Source organism: Varanus komodoensis, unplaced genomic scaffold (genome assembly GCF_004798865.1).
Source record: "Varanus komodoensis strain SLA01 unplaced genomic scaffold, ASM479886v1 scaffold53, whole genome shotgun sequence".
NCBI classification, from domain to species: Eukaryota; Metazoa; Chordata; class Lepidosauria; order Squamata; family Varanidae; genus Varanus; species Varanus komodoensis.
The window spans coordinates 1,589,619-1,608,678 of NW_025336126.1; the positions used below are offsets into that span (position 1 = coordinate 1,589,619).

General features: G+C 49.7%; 1 protein-coding gene across 4 annotated transcripts; it reads left to right on the plus strand.

Annotated features, from left to right (window-relative positions):
- Nucleotides 1-748: 748 nt before the first annotated feature.
- On the plus strand, nt 749-18,094 carry CORO1A (coronin 1A). 4 transcript variants are annotated; one of them, XM_044447814.1, is made up of 11 exons: nt 749-761; nt 7,230-7,432; nt 12,133-12,255; nt 13,430-13,559; nt 13,667-13,851; nt 14,287-14,406; nt 15,409-15,513; nt 15,930-16,075; nt 16,392-16,449; nt 16,771-16,983; nt 17,339-18,094. In XM_044447814.1, the coding sequence occupies exons 2-11, from the start codon at nt 7,235-7,237 to the stop codon at nt 17,441-17,443; spliced, it is 1,383 nt and encodes a 460-aa protein (XP_044303749.1). In that variant the 5' UTR covers nt 749-761; nt 7,230-7,234; the 3' UTR covers nt 17,444-18,094. The 4 variants fall into 4 exon arrangements, with proteins under 4 accessions (XP_044303749.1, XP_044303750.1, XP_044303748.1 ...); XM_044447815.1 differs by lacking the exon at nt 749-761 and adding an exon at nt 5,588-5,607; XM_044447813.1 differs by lacking the exon at nt 749-761 and adding an exon at nt 6,079-6,133.
- Nucleotides 18,095-19,060: the final 966 nt, after the last annotated feature.

A 19,060-nucleotide genomic window follows, 5' to 3' on the forward strand; every position in this document is an offset into this window, starting at 1 on the left:
GTTTGTAGATTCGCTCTTAGCTGTAAACGAGTTGAAGGCGCTTTAAAATACAAAATCATTCACGCCTAAAAATCTAGAAAGCAAGTGCCAGCAGTAGCATGGAAGCAGGGTGCAGCAACAGCGTGCTTAGCCCATTGCTGAAGGCAGGCTTTCAGCCTCTGCAAAGAGAGGAAAAGGCAGATTAGTTCAGTTCTTGTGTGAGAAAATTCCAAAGAATGGGGCCACCCGAGAAAAAGCTCTGCTCCTTTCAAGGGGCAGCTTAACATCCACGATTGCTGATAGTCAGGAAGAGATCATTGGCATATCTTAAATATTTTAAACTATTATGTAATACTAATATTTGTACTAGACAAATAGAGTTTGTCTAGCATAATTGTCTAGTATAATTTGCCTAATATAATTGTATTATTCTAGTTTATGCACTTGAAATGGAGACTGCAGGCAAGAAATTGAGGACAGCAATAAAAGAAGACATTTCACTGGAGACGGTGGACAAGTTCATCCACAGTATAATATTCCTTATCACCATGTATGGGTGTTAAAGCTGAACAGTGAAGAAACTGACGGGAAAACCAAAGGGATTGAAGCATGATGCTGGATGAGGCCTTGGCAAATGTTGTGGACTGACAAGTGGGTCCTAGCTCAAATCAAGCCAAAACTTGCCTTGAAAATGAAGAAATTGAAGCTTTTGTACATCATGAGAAAGCAAGACCCACTGGAGAAGATGGCCATGCTAGGGAAAGGCAAAGGCAAAAGACAAAGTAAGAGACGGATCATAATTCCGTAAAGGAAGCCACAGCCTTAAGTTTACAAGAGCTGAGCAGGGCTGTCAAGAACCACACTTTGGAGGGCACTCATTCATAGAGTTGCCATAAGCCCAGGAAAACTTAGAATTTATTTATTTATTTTATCTATTTAGAAAATTTCTTTGCCGCCCCATTCGCCGAAGCCTTGGGGCGGCTCACAAATAAATCAATTAAAATACTAGAACGTAGAATCATAGAAGAGTAGAGTTGGAAGGGGCTGTGATGGCCATCGGGTCCAACCCCCTGCTGTGGCAGGATACCACGTTACACCTTGACAACACATCATAATGTGTATACTTTCTCTGTTATTTTCAGTTCTTGATTTATTCTTAGTTTAATTTCATGTTTATTAATTTCATTAGCATCTGATGAAGTCCATAAAAAGATTCAGCCATCATATTTATTATACATATATGTGTATATTTTATTTGCCTTTTTTCCTGCAAGGAAGCTAAGGTGACATAACCCTTTCTCCATTTTATCTTCATAACACCCCTTTGAGGTTGGCTAGGATAAAAGAAACTGGCTCAAAGTCACCTACTCAGCTTTATGGCCAAGTGGGAACCAGAACCCAGGTCTCAAATAGCACTCCAAACCTAGCTGTAAAACCTTTTCCAATCTAAAACATGCCTAGATTGCACCTTTAGTTAGTGTTTACCAAAAGCCTCTTTTTAAAAAATATTATCAAGAGTTTGCTCAATATCAAATAGATTTAAGAACATACTGGCATAGCATTTTATCTTAAGAGCCACCAAAAACAATGACATAAATCTTTAAATCTGATAAAAATGGAAAGGTTTCATATCTCATAAAAAAAGAAAGCACTTTGGACAGCCATTTGAGAGGGATTTAACCAGGGGTCCTGCACCAAGCAGGTGGTTGGGACCCAGTGGCCCTCTGGCCCCTTCCAACTCTACTATTCTGTGATTCTGTTCTAATTGCTAGGAAAATTCCTGCTCTAGATTGATCCTTAAAGAAAAGGTGTGTTGCTTTGGTAGCATAACCTGAAAGTAGTAACATGAGGGATAAGTAGAGTCCTTGATTAAATTTAAATGGGTTCAAAGCTGACCCCACAATAAATAGCTGCATTCCCATTCTGATGTAAGTCTCACTGATTTAAGTGTAGCTTACTGCCAGGTAGACTGGTATGGGTTTGGAGACAATCCCATGCATGTTTAGACAGAAAAACAGCCTAGACCAGGAATTGCTGGGGTTGTAGTGCTTTCTGTATAAATATGCATAGCGCTTTACAAGCTGCCACACGGTTCACTGTTGTTTTGGCTATGACAGAATTGTTGGGGTGGCTTTCAGCTGGAGCAATTCTCTTGACTACAAGGGTGCTTCCAGATGGAAGCGTTCCTTGGAATACTGTTCAAAAGACATTGCGGAGCTATTCCATGTTTTGCTCCTTACTTTTTTGAGGGGGTGTGAGAAAAGAAGAACCACCAAGTGACCGGAAAACTCAGGAGGGTTGCAAGTGGAAGATAATGAAGTTTGTTCCCCTCCACCAATGAGTTGATTGCACAAGAAAAACATGCTCTGGAAGCACTTTTCTTTACTTAACTCTCAGCAGGACCATTAAAAAAAAAAGTTCTTCCCTAGGACAATTGAAATTCTGGACCTGGTTAAGTGAGCAAATATTTCAGATTTTGCCTAATTATCCAGCATTTTAAAAAACGCAAACCAAATTGTCTTACTTTATTTTGATCTCGCTAGCTAAGCATCCTCATCTTCAACCACTGGAAATAGTGTCCTTTTTTTTTTTTTTTACATTTTTATGCCGCCCCATTCGCCAAAGCCTCAGGGCGGCTTACAACAATAAATAAAAGTCGTTATAATATAAAATACAATAAATATAAACATTAAAAATCCAAAAAATACAATATAAAATAATACAATATAAAATAAGCCGCCCTGGCCAGATAAGATCAAATAATACTAACAGTTAAAATGCCGCTTAAATAAAAAGGTCTTCTCCTGGCGCCGAAAAACAAATAACGACGGCGCCAGGTGGACCTCTCTGGGGAGCGCATTCCATAACTTAGGCACCACCGCAGAGAAGGCCCTCCTCCGAGTACCCACCCTCCTAATTTCTTTCACGGAGGGTTCCCGGAGAAGGGCCTCTCCCGCTGATCTCAAGGGGTGGCCGGGCATATATGGATGTAAGCGCTCCTTCAGGTAACCAGGACCCAAGCAGTTTAGGGCTTTATAGGTCATCACCAACACCTTGAATTGGGCCCGGACTTCAATGGGAAACCAGTGAAGCTGACGGAGAACTGGAGTCATGTGACCATAACGTCCAGTCCCCGTCAGCAGCCTGGCAGCTCTATTTTGAACCAACTGAAGTGTCCAGACCGTCTTCAAGGGTAGCCCCACGTAAAGTGCGTTACAGAAGTCAAGGCGGGAAGTCACCAGCGCGTGTGTCACTGTCACCAGGCAGTTGTACTCCAGGTAGGGGCGCAGCTGATGAATCAGCCGAAGCTGGAGGAAAGCGCTCCTCGCCGCTGCTGTTACCTGAGCTTCCAGTGAAAGCTCCGGGTTGAGGAGCACTCCCTTTGGCTTCCAAGGAATGGGGATACCCACATAGTAATATTAACCATATGGGTTATGTGCTCTCCATTTCCCTCCAGCAATTAGTAGCTTTGGTGGTGGTGCTACCGCGATTGGTTTCCTTTGAAGGAAGGAGCTCTGGAGCTCTTGCTTCATTTACAAATATGACACCAGTACCAGCTTTGCTGAATCCTGATCCATTTCTGGGCCTAAGGTGATCAAATTGTGACCTATGAAGCCCTCCACAGCTTGAGACTTATGCATCTGAAGCCGCTTCTTCATGAACCTACGATGATCAAAAAGGTGCTCTCCACAATCTGAGATACAGATGATAGTACAAGCAGGAAGGGCCTTTCCAGCGTTGGCTTAACCAGTTGTGAAATGCTCTCCTGGGAGAAGCTCGGCTTGTGCTAACTTGATGACATGTCAAGTGCTAGGCAAATATTTTAATTTCTCTCCTTGCAGGCCTTTTTAAATAATTTATTAGTAATGTGTTGGAGTCAGAATCTTCTGTGGACACTGTGCTCACAGAAGGTGCTTCTACCAGGTTTGGGGGCTTCCTTACCCTGCCCTTGGCGTTTTGTATAGGATCTTCATGGGCTGGAGGGGCTGGTGTGTGTGTTCTTTGCAGCCCCTTTGCACACATCCAAATGTGTATCGGGCCCAATATCTTCTCTTCCACATATTAGCATGAAGGCTGTCCAGGAGCTATTGTATCATGTAAGATGGTTGTGGAAACTGTCTACCTTGCTTTGCTACAGTTGCTTTGGTTTTACTGGAGCTGTGATTTTAATCTCTGGAGAATTCTGGTCAGTGGAATCTAATCTGGGGTGTGCAGAAACTAGACTGGGATCCAGGTGATTTGTAGATAGATCAGCAAGGATTTCTTGCTTCCAATAGTTTAACGATATTGCAAATAACTAGTCCCCTAATTTTGAGAGATTACCAGGGGGCAACAGAAATAGATTTTTGTACAAAAGTATTTTGTGTAAGCTCCAATTTTGCTACTGGAAACTGGGCCAATTGTTCCCTAATTTGATCTTTGTCTGCCTTCCTCAGCCATGCTCTTGTGCACTTGAGTCCAGTTTTAATGGCTCTTGGGGTTTTAGTGAAAAGCATACTAGATCTTGTAAGCCAAATCTGCCTGGCCCTTGTCTGATCAATATAATAAATCAGCAAAATATGTAGAAGTAGAGCACAGGTGGAAAGAAGCTCCTACCAGGCACTCCTACAGAGCACCAGATCCTGCCCCCGACAGACAGCAACATGGGCCTGTCCCCCACGAAAAGGTGTACCCCATGGTTTCAGCTAACTCAAATTAGAAAGTTTCACAGCTGTCGGTTTCTGCTTGTTGCATGTACAAAGTCTCTCTCTCTCTCTCTCTCTCTCTCTCTCTCTCTCTCTCTCTCTCTCTCTCTCTCTCTCTCTCTCTCACACACACACACACACACACACACACACACACACACACACACACACAGTCTGTGCATGTTTAGTAAATGCTCTGAGCAGAAGGTAGATCTCAATCTACTGGTAGATCTATAAGTTACTTGCGGTAGATTGGCAAAGATTTTTGGCTCCTAATCGTCCAACAATAGTGACAAGAAATGACTTCCTCCCCACCCTAAATTGTACTGGTGAAATGAGGAAAGCTTGTGGGGCAACCAGGAGTGTGTCTCTGCACACGTGTGTGTGTAAGGACTGTGAGTTCCATTCAGTTTCGGCATTCAGAACAAATTTCTGGGCTCAGATTTTTTTTTAATCATTCCAAGTGTGCATCTTTTGGAGGAGGCTCAGGTTCTAGTAAAAACACAAACAAACAAGCCCAAATGAGAAGTCTGCCCAGCCCTGCAGGGACACCTGTTCCCAAGTAAGCAGGCATAGTAGGTTGCAAGCACAGGCTCCTAAATGCCCCTCTTGGAAAGAAAGGCAGGTAAACTGTTCAGTCAGCGGACCAGCTTCAGCTGTTACAGGGACATTGCCGCTGTTTCTTAATTTCAGACTCAAAGCTCGTGACAGCAAGGGGATAAAGTCATAATGATAGCCCTAATCACAGGAATCATTCAACAAATATTGCATTTTTATAACCATAAGGACTAGAAACGTGGGTGGTGATTTTTTTTTGTTTTGCTTTAGGTGTATTCTTCTTTATTTAATGCAACTTTCAAAGCTTAGTTCTGTTCCCAGTAATTTCGTCTATCCTTTTTCTAGGCTCCTGTCAAGTCTGAGGCATAACCCTGCAGGAATGAGAGTAAGGAGGTTCACTATACAATACTGGCCTTTGTGATTGATTTTTGGAAAAATAAAACCAAGTATCTAAAACACTTTGAGTCTCCCTCACCCCCCATGCTTTTTGGCTGGGTACAAAACCTCTAGGAGGTGGACTCCTCCTCCTCATGGACGAATGAAGTGTTCTGTGCCACTTGAAAACTTGCAACCTTGCCAAAGGCAGTTTTGAACAAGGTCTCCTTCCAAGCTGCTTGTCATGCGTCTTTGGAGGAAAAGGAGCAGCAATTCTCCTGATGAAGAGGGTGGGGAATACGTGGAGTGAGGATGCGATGGGATGGGATGGGATGGGGAAAAACTGAAGCTTGGGTGGCGGTGGGGAGAGAGAGAGAGAGACAGGATGAGCAGAGCCTCTGAGCTCCCTGCACACTGGCCCTTTAAGAGAGCCAAACCCTCCCCGCTCTGACAGTTCCAGGGCGATGGCTCTTAAAAAGCTCTGAGCGCTTCATCTCCAATTCATTGTGTGGGCACATCCGCTAGAGAGGCTGCAGGTGAGAGCTCAGGGTGGGGAAGGGGGCTTCTGGCTGGGACGCGGCGGCATGTGTGCAGCAGTGCATCATGGAAGGGGGACCTTGTTGGGAGGGTGGTGGGAGCTTTTATAAGGATTATTTGATCATGCCTGTAGCATTTTGTGCCTAGTGCATGAAACCATGTAGGTTTGCTTGCAGGACTTACTGTGCCCATTTTAAAGCCTGGGGAAACTGAAGCCTTTTCTCTGGAAGTGCATTCTGTGCTCGGGGGTTTTGTGGCTGTGTTGTGCTTCGTATAGGAATTACATTTCTTCCCAGGGCAAATAGGCAGGTGTCTTTTGCCAGGCTGCTTTGCCTAGTATGAGTGGATAGTATGCTGGATTAGGTCCGAGAGAGCTGCGTTCAGATCCCTCCCTCTCTTCACTCTTTTTTCGCCATGAAATTAACTTGGACAAGTGATCATCCTTCAGCCCAATCTAGCTCATAGAGTTCAAAGGATAAAAGACAACTTGAGGGAAAAAATGGCAGTGTTTTAGATGGATACCTATAACTTGCCTTCCCTTTCTCCAGCATGTGGCTTGACTCTGTTGCTCGAGTCATCTAAACTAATTTAACAGCCTGCATGCAGAAGTCTGCCTCCTTGGGTATGAGTTGGCATTGAACCGGTTACTGTTTCTCCGGCGTTAGAGCCGAACAAACGGCTGCACCAGTGCAGCATGCTGACCGTGGATGCACGCTGGCCTATCTCTGGGGCAGGTTGCCTAGCGCCCCGGGCGTGAGGAAAGCCTTTCAAAAGCCGAATGGTTGTGGGTTAACATCTTTGCTGGTGTGGGCTGTGGGGCTATGCATAGGGTTTAGCTCATGCCTGACCTGCGGCCCTTGCAGCTGCATGGAGGGGAAATGGTGGCGTGACTGCTAGCCAGCCTGAGGCGGAAGGCAGACCTCCTCGATCCTCATCTGCTGTACGGTCTGAAGCCTGACTGCTACCTTCTGCTTCGGTGCCTTGGTGGGTTGGAAGCAGCAAGCTGGGCCTGGGCTTGCTTAGTGGGGAAACCAGGGTTTTAATGCAGGGAGTGTCATGATGCCTGTCAGTAACTGTGTAAACCCTCTTTTGCAGGAGCCATGAGCCGTAAAGTTGTGAGGACCAGTAAGTTCCGCCATGTTTACGGACAGCCAGTCAAGGCCGACCAGTGTTACGATGACATCCGTGTGTCCCAGATGACATGGGATGGAAACTTTTGCTCGGTCAACCCCTCGTTCCTGGCCATTGTTGTGGAGGCCAGTGGCGGGGGAGCCTTCCTGGTCTTGCCGTTGTCCAAGGTACCTGCTCACCTTCATCTCCCCCAACATCTACCAGCCTCCCCCTTAGTCCTTCTCCAACCTCTCCTGTTTATCTCAGACTGCATTTCCTCTCACAATTCACCCCCAGTCAAACCTCTAGGCCCTCCTTTCCGTGTATTTCCTGGGACCTAGAAGTGTTCTGCAGGCTGTTGATGGGTGCAGGGGAGGGACCGTTGACTTGTGAAACTGCCAGAGAGACAGATCTTTCCTACGCCTCAACAGGTTCTTTTTTTTTTTTGCCTTAAATGGCCTGAAGTTTGAATCTGCTGCTGAGAAAGAGGAAGTGGGTTTGGGGTAAGCGGAGGGGGAAGGAAGACTGGTTGGTAATCCTCTTCAAGTTTTCGCCTTGCTATTTTGTACATCTGCCCCAGTTCCATGTGCCTTCTAACTGGTTCACTCATCCTGTTGCCCTAGAGAAACCAGCAAGCCTGGTTCTCACCTAATCCCATCGTAACCCAGCCCAGCCAGAAATGGAAGTGACCAGCTGTGGTTTCCATCCTTCTCTAGGCCTTGCAGCTTGTCTAATTGTCTCAGCAAACTCCACCAGCTCTGTTTCCTATTGCTGATGTCTGGCCTTCCTTCCTGCCCCCCCCCCCACTAATTTTGCATCTTCATTTCCCACCCACTCAGCTTGAAGTGCTTTTAGTTCCTTTGTCAGTTTGAGGCCTTAGTGGGTAAGTCCCCCCACCCCACACACACACACACTGGAATTATATTCCCTGAAGACTTGAAGAAGTCCTGGTTTGCCCACCACACACACACACACACACACACACACACACACACACACACACACACTGGAATTATATTCCCTGAAGACTTGAAGAAGTCCTGGTTTGGGTTTGACTTGCTTACTCTGGATATAGCCTATTGTCAGGGCTATTTTTCCTTTTTTGGCTACTAAATTTAGTCTGGGCCTGTTTCTGCGATTTCCTCGGCAAAGATCTTGTGTTTGCCCCTAGGGCATGTCTCATGACTTTAGCGTGATAAAGGAGCAAGGAGTGGATTCACAAAATGTTACAAAATGAGGGAGGTGGGAGGAGGGGATGTTGGGGAGAGAGGCCATCACTTAACCCTGGGAAAGAAAGCCCTTAACTTTGGTCTCAGCCGGGTAATGACCCAGAGCGGCTATTGAGACATGTGACAGCAGCCCAAGTCAGGGTGGCGGGCATCTTTGGGCACCTTCAAATGGCTATAAAGAAGCAGATCCCGGTGTATCCCAAATTAAGGAGTCTCACGCGTTTCTGAAATCTTCATAGTGAGTTCCTGATGGCTGTTGCCCCAGATATTTAAGGGCTTATTTTGTTTTTTAATCAGTTGGCTAAAAGAAAAATATGCCAGACCTGCCCGCTTTTGTGCCGCTAACGCAGCTTGATGTCAATACGTGAAGCTTCTCACAGCTTGGAGATAAATGTGACCAACTGTGAATATGATTCAGCTTGTTAAGAAGTGACGTATATATTGAATGGACAAAAATAGCAGGTGATGTGAACAAGATGCGCAGGCCCACCTGTTGTTAAAGGCAGAGGTGCAGGAGGGGGCTGAAAAATTGGCAATCTGAGGGGTAGGGGGGTGGCTGGGCTATCCTGAGAAGCTGGGAGGGTGTCTGTGTTCATGAATGTGCAAAGTGAGGAGGAAAAGTGGTGAGGTTGGGGGGCGGGTGCAGAGCAGAGACAAAACGGGTAGAGCTTGGGATAATAGGAAGCCTCACGGCTAAGGGGGCGGGATATAAATCTAATAAATAAATAAATGCAGGAGGGGTGCGGATACCCAAGTGTCCCAAAGCCATGGACACTTAAAGTTGGGCCTGCTGCTGCAATGCTGCATGTTTCCCCTTCCCTCCAGTTCTTAGAAAGGCATGTCGGTTCCCCTGTTTTACCTAATTCCCCTAATTTGGACCCCTACAGGCGGATTTCGGGCAGGGCTCAGCCCCCTGCTGAGGCTGCTGTCTCCTGGCATGTGGGGAAGATGCTGAGGGGGCGTCTGCCCTCCCCTGCCGGCCTCTTCCAGGCCAGGGGGGCAGAGCCAGGTGGCTGCACCCTCCACACCTCTCATCTGGTAGCATCCCATCTTTTGTCCTGGAATTGCGGGACGTGGAAATGCGTCTGCTAAGACTTACTGACAGACCGGCTTTCAGCTACGATAGTCGACATTTTGTCTGTGACCTGCCCTGCGCTGTTGTTTTCGGCACCGAAAGGGCATACGTTCCACACCTGGGTAGAGGGCTTGGAGGGAGGGGGCAAACGCCCGGTCAGTGGGGATGAGAGTAGCAGAGCAGGGGGTCCCGAGCTCATTTTGCCCTTGGGCCCCTCAAATCCTGGCTTTCTCGGCCTGGCTGGCTCGTGGGGGCTGTTTAACCCGAGAGCAGCTGAACTGTGTACAAGGGGCATCGGCCGGCCTTTTGCGGGATCCACCGGCGGCAGACCAGGCCCCTGTGGGTAGTTTGAGGGTGAGGCGGCCCTCAGTGGCTAGGAGGGCTACCTTGCATCTTTGGAACAACCTCCCTGCTGCACCCACCTGGCACCAAATTTGCCATCTATTAACACTCTAACCCTCTTTGTGAAGGCCTTTCAAGCTCTCTCTGGCCATCCAGGGGCCCGCGGGGTTGGTCCAGGAGCCGTTTTCCTTTCTTCTTGGCTTCAATGTATTTTATTGATTTTAATGCATTTTAATGCTGTTATAATTAACATTTAAATCTTCTAGACATTGTTTTATGTACTATATCATATTTACATCCTGTTTGCGATGGGCAGTATAGAAATGTGGCGGTGATGATGATGGCAATGATAAGATATTCGGAAGGGCAGCCGTGTGTGTGTGACTTCTACCCATGGCTCATTTGAGTTAACCCGCACTGAGCAAGCTGCAGCACACCAAGCAGCCCAGGGTCGGGCCTGTGTGCATAAGGCTTATACCATTTAGGAGCTGAGGCGGGCTCACATTTTTGTATGGTTTGAGGAAATGTGATTTTGACAGAAGAAAAAATGAATTGTGCAATGGGGGGTTTCCGACAGCAGAGGGCGATTTGCTTCAGGCATCAGGTGGCAATCCCCAGGGGTCCATTTTGTCCCCCTTGCTATTCAACATCTACATGAAACGGCTGGGAGAGGTCATTAGGAGGTGTGGGCTGCAGAATCATCAGTACGCTGATGATACCCAGCTCTACCTCTCATTCTCAACTAATCCAGGTGAGGCAGTGGCTGTGCTGAACCGGTGCCTGGCCGAGGTAATGGGCTGGATGAGGGCCAGTAAACTGAAGCTCAATCCAGACAAGACAGAGGTCCTGTTGGTAGGTGGGTCAGGCTTCGGGATGGGGGACCTGGACCTTGTCCTGAACGGGGTTGCACTCCCTCTTGGACAGGGTCCGCAGCTTGGGAGTGCTCCTCGACCCAGAGCTGGCATTAGAAGTTCAAGTAACAGCGGTGGCGAGGAGCGCCTTCCTTCAGCTTCGGCTGATCCATCAGCTGCGTCCCTACCTGGAGAACAACTGCCTGGCAACTGTGACACATGCATTGGTAACTTCCCGATTAGACTTCTGTAACACGCTCTACGTGGGGCTGCCCTTGAAGACGGTCCGGATACTTCAATTGGTGCAAAATAGAGCTGCCAGGCTGCTGACGGGGACTGGGCGTTGTTCTCATATAACCCCAGTTCTCTGTCAGCTTCACTGGCTCCCCACTGAAGTCTGGGCCCAATTCGAGGTGCTGGTTATCACCTATAAAGCCTTCAACAACTTGGGTCCTGGTTATCTAAAGGAGCACTTGTGTCCATATATGCCCTCCCACCCCCTGAGATCGGCGACAGAGGCCTTTCTCCGGGAGCCCTCTGTGAGAGATATTAGGAGGGTGAGTACCTGGAGGAGGGCCTTCTCTGCGGTGGCACCCCACCTATGGAATGCGCTCCCCAGAGAGGTCTGCCTGATGCCGTCGTTATCTGTTTTTTGGTGCCAGGCCAAGACCTTTTTATTTAAATGATATTTTAATTGTTGATCAGTTGTTTTATTTAGTGGTTTTAAATTATGGCCGAGAAACTCCAAATTTTTAATGTTATTCTATTCTTTATTTATTTTCTTTGTAAGCCACCCAGAGGCTTCTACGATGGGTGCGGCATAGAAATGTTATAAATAAATAAATAAATAAATAAATCCAGTGCCCACCCTTTGGATGTGTTGGACTACAGCCCCCATGATCCCTGCCTGCTGGCTGGAAAATACGGAGCCTTGTAGTCTGACAAATCTGGAAGGTATCAGTTTGAGGATGGATGATATGGTGTGTCTCTGATCTAGTTTTAAAGGCTGGAAACTGCTTGCAACCAGTCTTTTATATTGTTATTTATTTTATATTGTTAATTTTATATTGTTATTTTTGTATGTTATTGTATTTTATTTTATGCTGTGAGCTGCCCCGAGGCTTCGGCAAGGGGTGGCATAGAAATGTTTTAATTAATTAATTAATAAAAATAAAAATAAAATAAAATAAAATAAACCATTACTAGTCGTGTTACTAGAAAAGGCTGTGCAAAACCACAGGGAGGAATCCAGAGCGAAAATAACAAAATCGGTCCTTGTTCATTTGGGTTCGTGGAGAGTTTGTGCAACAGAAAAACTTGCCAATTCTACGCTTGGTGTAGTGAAGGAGACCGCTGTCTCTCATTCCTGACCTCTCCCCATCTTCTCACAGACTGGTCGGCTGGATAAGGCCCACCCGGTGGTCTCGGGGCACACAGCCCCCGTGCTGGATGTGGAGTGGTGCCCTCACAATGACCACGTTATCGCCAGTGGCTCCGAGGACTGCACCGTGATGGTGAGTGGCCGGGTGGGCGCGAGGGATGCGAGGCTGGAGCAGCCTCGGCAGCATGCGGCACCCTTCCTGCTGGGCCCCTCCTACAAGGCAGGGCCCCCCGCCTCGGTTGCTGTGACCCCCATGGCCCCCATCACAGCATGATCCCACTGCCCATCAGCACCGCCTAGGTAGGCCCTTCCAGGGGCGGGGCAGAGCCCCCCGAAACCTCTGGGAGCCCCCGTCTAGGCTCTCGTGCTGTGGGAGGAGAGGGGCTTGAGGGCTGCTTCAGCACGGAGGAGCATGGGGGGGCAGAGGCGGGAGAGAGCCTGTAGGATCAGGCGGAGGGTCCGTCTCAGTCTGCCTTCCCCAACCAGGGGCCCTCCAGATGTTCTGGAGCACAACTCCTAGCATTGCTGACCATTAACCAGACTAGATGGGGCTGCTGGGAGTTGAAGTCTTAAACATCTGGAAGGCATGAGGCTGGGAAAGGCTCTGCCGCTAGCCAGCTGTCTTCAGGGTGTTACCAGTCAGCCTCCCCTTTATTGCCAGCTGTTGGACTGGGGGTCCCATTTAGCTCTTACAGCTGATAGGCTCTTACTGGGCCTCTTCCCCCCAGGTTTTAAGCCAAGGTGTGCCTGTGTGGCACAAGATGGGGCAGGGGAGGACAAGGTGCCAGGCTGGGCAGGCGTTGAGCTACCCAGGCAAGCGGAAGAGGGGGTGCAGGCGGGCATGGAAGGGAGCGGGCAAAAGGACCTAGGCCAAAACTCAGGGTCAGGCGTGGGGAGAAAGAAAAGCGATGGGGTGGACCTGTGGGAACGGTGGGGCCACAGTGGGAGATGGAGAACTTACCTGGACGGGAAAGGGAGCAGCTGCATAGAGGAGCATTTATAGCAGCAGGTGAGCAGAGGCGCTGGCGTAACGTTGTGCTGCCCCAGGCAGACTGGCATGTGAAGGAGCGGCGTGTGCTTCAGGTCCCGTGCAGGTTACCTGGCCACGGATGTGACGGGGTCGCAAGGGCGCATCCCAGATTCCCCCCCAAAGGTCACTGGGCTGACTGGAGCTGGGCCAGGCCTGCAGGGCGGAGGGAAATGAGTCGGGTGCTCCGGGGGAGTCCGTGCGATGCTGCGGGAATGCCGTGGGGGTGTCTCTGGCTCCCACACCCCTGACCTCCTCTGCCCTTCTTCTTTGCCTCCAGGTCTGGTCAGTGCCTGAAGGCGGCCTGGTCCGGTCCTTGAACGACCCGCTGGTCACCCTCGAAGGCCATTCCAAGAGGGTGGGGATCATCTCTTGGCACCCGACGGCACAGAACCTCCTGCTGAGTGCAGGTGATGCGCTGCAGCCACCGTTGCCCTTGGGCCAGGCGGGGTGACGGGCAGCCGGGCCAGGGGGTCCCCCCCTTCCTCATCTCATCTCATCGCCCCTTCGCTTGTAGGCTGCGACAATGTCGTGAAAGTCTGGGATGTGGGGGTTGGGCAGGCGGCCCTCTCACTGGAGGAAATGCATCCGGACGCCATCTACAGTGCGGCTTGGAACCAGGACGGGTCCCTGCTCTGCACAGCCTGCCGAGATAAGCGTGTCCGGCTGTTTGACCCACGGGCCGGGGGCACCACCGCCAGTGTACGTATGAGTTCCGGCCTTGGAATGTGGGGGTTTCCTTCCTAACGATCATATCCGTTAGCGTCTCCAGCCTTTCGGGGCCTGCAGGTGCTTTGGGTGTATAGCAGAGGCGTTGTGGGCGCCATCACAAGATGGCTGCCATGAGGAGCGTTGTGGCTTTTTACAAAACACAGAGAACCCCTCCCCCGCACATGCCACATCCCCTTGTTCTGTGCAGCCCCAGTGTCGTTTCCTGCCTGGACTACCCCTTCCTGGGAATCCCTTTCATTCTCCCCAGACTTTTCTTGAAAAGCCTGGAGGACTTCACCATGAAGTTCCAGCCATCTTCAAGTCTGCTATTTATTTATTTTATTTATTTACTTAAGGCATTTTTACCCCGTCCTTTACGAGATCTCATTTTTAAGGATGCCCTTCGTGTCTCCGTCTCGCCAACAGGAGTTGCCACGCCCACACGAGGGGTCCCGTCCAGTCCGGGTCGTTACGGTGAATGATGGCAAGCTTTTCACGACAGGCTTCAGTCGCATGAGCGAGCGCCAGGTGGCTCTCTGGGACCCGGTGAGAAGAACCGGGATGTCCTCTTTGAACCCAGCCTGAGAGGCACTTGGTCAGCGTGATGGGGAAGGGGGGCCACGTGCGCCCTTCACAGAGGGCCGCCTTGCAGGGAGGGGAGGGCGCAGGCGTGAACCGGAAAGGCAAGACGGCAGGACCGTTCCTGCGCTTCAGCACCTGAGTGCCCGCCCCGCACATCAAAATGAAGAATTGTCCGTGGTCGCTGTCAGAGGAAATTGCCCCTGCTGTCACTCTGTCCAATTAGTGCCCATGACCAAGCCAGATTTTGAATACTGGCACGTCAACTATGTGTATTTCTGGAGTATTTCGAGCAGCCGCACCGTGTTGCTCCCGTTGATTCAGCAACCCTCACGAGAGCCCCGTGAGGCCGGCCAGTTCGTAGCAGGGCTGGCCCTCCCATGAGGGGGAATGGGGCAGCCCTCAGGCGGCCAGCGGCAGAGGGAGCACTGGGGGCTTGCGTGCCCCTGCTCCCAAGCCGGGGCCACGCCCTGTCCTGCCTGCAGCGCCCACTGCCCTTGGCTGCTGCGGGGGACGCGCTCCTGTTGCCAGTGTTGAAATCTGCTTCCTCTGCCAGTCCTGGTGTTTTCTTTACATGGGCAGAGGAAGTGGTACCAACTTTACCTTTTCCACTAGAAGCAACATAACTTGGGCAGGCCCTGATGAGGGGGACACAGAAGAAGGGGAGGCTTATGTGGCTTACTAAAGACCACCCAGCCATAGCAGAGACCAGGGCTGAATTGTCCCTTTACTTGTCCAGAGCTCAGTTTTGGGCCGCTGCCTGTGCCACAGCAGCCTGCAGTTGAGATTTTGGGTCCGAGCCCTTGCAGGCCCACTTTGCGCAGCAGTGGAGATGTTGTCGCAAATGAAATGCTGTCTCCCGCAACCAACAGAATTGCCTTAGTCTTGAGTTTCTAGTCCTCAAGCTTTTCTTCTGGGAGACCTTGGCTCCACCCACTTAGACTAAACTTATTTTCTTCCTGCACACAGAGAAATTCTCAGGAGCCGTTGACTCTCCAAGAGCTCGACACAAGCAGTGGAGTTCTTCTGCCTTACTATGATCCAGATACCAATGTCATTTACCTGACTGGCAAGGTGGGTTCTGCCTGGCTAGAAACAGAACTTTGGAGGAGCTCGTGAAGGTTCCCAGGAGGAATGTGTTCCAACAACAGATATTAAACTGAGGAAGCTGGAATGATATTCCAGAGGGGCAGCTGGAAACTCTTATTTCATTAACTAGATGGGGGTGGGGGGAATAAAAACTGACATTTGAAGAGGTTTGGAGAACATCTTAGCCCAGCATTCCCTTCCTTGGCACATCCTGGAGGTGTTGGACTGCATCCTCCATCATTCCCAGCCAGCACAGCCGTTGGCCATGCTGGGTGGGGATGATGAGGGTTGTTGGCCAGCACCTTCAGGGAGCACCAGGTTGGAGAAGGCTGCAGGGGGTCGCAAGTGGGACAACTTCAAAACCAGGAACCGACCCTCAATTTTTGCCTCCTGCTCTGCAGGGCGACAGCAGCATCCGCTACTTCGAGCTCACGGGAGAGGCGCCCTTCGTGCACTATTTGTCCATGTTTGGCTCCAAGGAGTCGCAGCGAGGCGGCGGGTGGATGCCAAAGCGAGGCCTGGATGTCAGCAAATGCGAGATCGCCAGGTATCGTCCATGTTTACGTGCGCCTTTTTCTCCCCTCCTCGCTTCGAGGCGTGCAGAGCAGCACACCTGCCCCCAGTCCTTGTTATATCCCCTCCACAATGACGTCAAGGTAGAGCTTGGCTCCCACAGCCCTCTTTGACTTGGTGCGGAAGGCTGGGTGAAGGGAGCGTAGCTGGCATAACCCAGCAAACTTCACGGCCAGTGCACAGCTCTTACAGGTCCTGGCCTGACCCTCCAGGAGCATTTCTGCACACTGGCTCTTTCTGTCTTCCCTCATCTGAAGACCTGTCTTTTGAACCACTTCTGTCTCTTCCAGGTTTTACAAGCTCCATGAGAGGAAGTGTGAGCCCATTGCTATGACCGTGCCTCGGAAGGTAGGGCGGCAGGATGGCCACCTGTGTTTGAACCAGGGTGGTGATAGGCGGGAGTCCAGGGAATTCTGGAAAATAAGTGCCTTCAGCGATTATTGTGAAGAAATTCCCAACAAACAGGGCTTTTTTGACCCTTGATGACCTGTCAGTGTCCTTGCTATATCCTCATCTCTCGACTTTTCAGGAAAATGCTTCTCAAAGGATGGCTTGAGAGCCATGGCGCCTTTTCCACAGAAAGGAGTATTTGCTATCCCCTCTAAATATCTGAAAGGCTCTCTTCCTTTCTGCCGCACTGCTCAGCCTCTGTTCTCATGCCTTCTGCAGTCAGACCTGTTCCAGGAAGACCTGTATCCTGATACAGCCGGCCCGGATGCTGCACTGACATCGGAGGAGTGGCTCTCGGGCAAGAACGCTGACCCCATCCTCATCTCACTCAAGGAGGGCTACACTCCCCAGAAGAGAGAGTTTAAGGTCAACCCGACCCTGCTTCAGGGGCCCAAAAGAAGCCAGCACCTTCATGAAGGATCATTACAGGGGGTAAGGGGGAAACCTGCGGCCATCTTGCTTCGGGACGCATTGTAGACTAACATGTCTGGAGAAAGGCCAACTGGGGTCAGGCAGAAAGATCCACAGAAGTTCTGGACTAGCTGCCAGCATCCCTGACCGTGGCTGAGTCTGGCGAGTGTTTCTGGGAGTTGCAGTCCAAAGCACCTGGGGATTTCCCTTCTGTCCCGTCCTTGACTTGAGCACGGCTTAGCAGCAGTGCAGGGTCAGTGGTTTGGGGGTGGAAAGAGGGGCAGAACTGTCAGAGGGGCATGAGGAGGAGAGCTCATTCTGGCTAGATAAGCGAGCAGCTGATATGAGGCAAGGTTGATTCCACGCTCTTTTGTAGGGTCCAGCTTTAGAACAGCTATCCGAGGACCTGAAGCGGCTGCAGGCCACTGTCTCGGAACAAGAGCGACGCCTCTCCGAGCTGGAGAAGATTATGAAGAAGTAACTCCCTTTCTCCCTGCTCATGCAGTCCTTCATAAGCGCTGGACTTGGTTTCACTGGTATTTTTAAAGTCCTTTTATCTCATGGGTGGATCCTCAGGGCATTATTAAGTTCCACCCATCCCAAACTCAGGGCAGAAACTCAACTTCCCAGTTACAGACACCCCCCGCCCTTGCCTCGCTAGGGCCCTCCTCCTGCCTCGGTGTTGCCAAGCTCTCCCTGCCCCCCAGAAAGGGCTAAGCCCCCAGGAGATCAGGAGAAGAAAGTAGCCCCCCCCCTCACAACCTGCATGCTCTTCCCCCCACCCCCTTTGCTTGCAGCTTCCCCTGGAAATTATTCCCTTCCGCAGGACTTTTTGGGAAATGCTTTTGGACCACCTCCTTTGCTCTGCTTTTGAGGGCAGGGGTTGCACCGTACATTTTAACGAGGGCTGCATTGTATAGCTGAAAGGTCAGGTAAACATTTTTATTAGCCAGTGTGCATTTTAGTTTGTCATGTTAAATTACATATATACGCAAAAGTTTCTAAAAGCTGCAGATGGCAAGAATGCAGAAGAGTTATTTCTCCTTTGCGCGTGATAGGAAAGGACATCTTAAATGCGTGCTGTGGCGCATGTGTGCATTGTTTAATAAAACTCTGCTTGTTTAGAACTATCGTCATGTGGAAGTTTACACAAATCTAAACCAGTTTTCATTCGCTCAACAAAGATCTCTGAAGGAGTGTGGCATTAAGTTTGATACTTTAACCAGCATGGGCTAGAAACACACCCAAGGACCTAGGTGTTTCATTTGCAATCTAATTATGCAGGTTTGTGCAAATTAATCGCCCGCTATTCTATTCCCCCTCGCTACCAGAGTAGCAACCCTAACCAGCATCCCACCTGGTTTTTAGAGCCACTAGATGGCAGCACCTCCTGACTTTTACACCAAGCTGCTCATCTCCTGTAAGTTGTTGCTGCAAGTCGCCCGACCCATTGCACCCATTGCAACCCCAAACATTCCTCCAGGCCTTCCTGCCCGCCACCATCCTCCGGACTGCTCCAGTGGCTCCAGCTACCCGCCTCATTCTCTGCCATCCCCTTCTTCTTTGCTGTCAACTGTGCCCAGCACTTCCTGTAAGTAGCCATGCTGAATCATGCCAATGGGGAACTAGTTGTCTTATGAGAAGCGCACAAGCAGAACAGTAGCGTATCTCCTCGCTCATGTTCCTGAGCAATTGGAAGGGAGGCTTATTGCTTTGGCAACTAGGTGACCACTGGTAGCATGATCCTCCATGGATGTGAACAGGACCCTTTTAAAGCCATCCATGCCGAGAGCCATTTGGCCACCTGCTGTGTGAGCAAACACTTCCTTTTCTCTCTCCTACCGCTCCCACCATTCCACTGCAATCTCCTTTGATTAGATCCATGCCAGTCATATTTCATTTACTAATTCTTCAGCAGCCATTTTTGATGCATACAGCCTATGCAGATAAAGCCTATGAATTTGCTGCTGGCAGTAATGCAGGAAAGATTAAGTATGACAGCGGCATTCTCGTGCTCTTAAAAAGTGATTGGAAGTGAGAGAGAAGGGGTCTCTCTCCATGCATTCCTACAAAGCAAAAGGCATTACGTTTCCAGACT

Excerpts from the sequence above, each read along its gene's own strand:
- CORO1A (XM_044447814.1), top strand. The coding sequence starts at position 7,235 with ATGAGCCGTAAAGTTGTGAGGACCAGTAAGTTCCGCCATGTTTACGGA. Across the intron at positions 12,256-13,429 it reads CCGAGGACTGCACCGTGATG|GTCTGGTCAGTGCCTGAAGG; the intron begins GTGAGTGGCCGG and ends CTTTGCCTCCAG. Across the intron at positions 15,514-15,929 it reads TCATTTACCTGACTGGCAAG|GGCGACAGCAGCATCCGCTA; the intron begins GTGGGTTCTGCC and ends CCTGCTCTGCAG.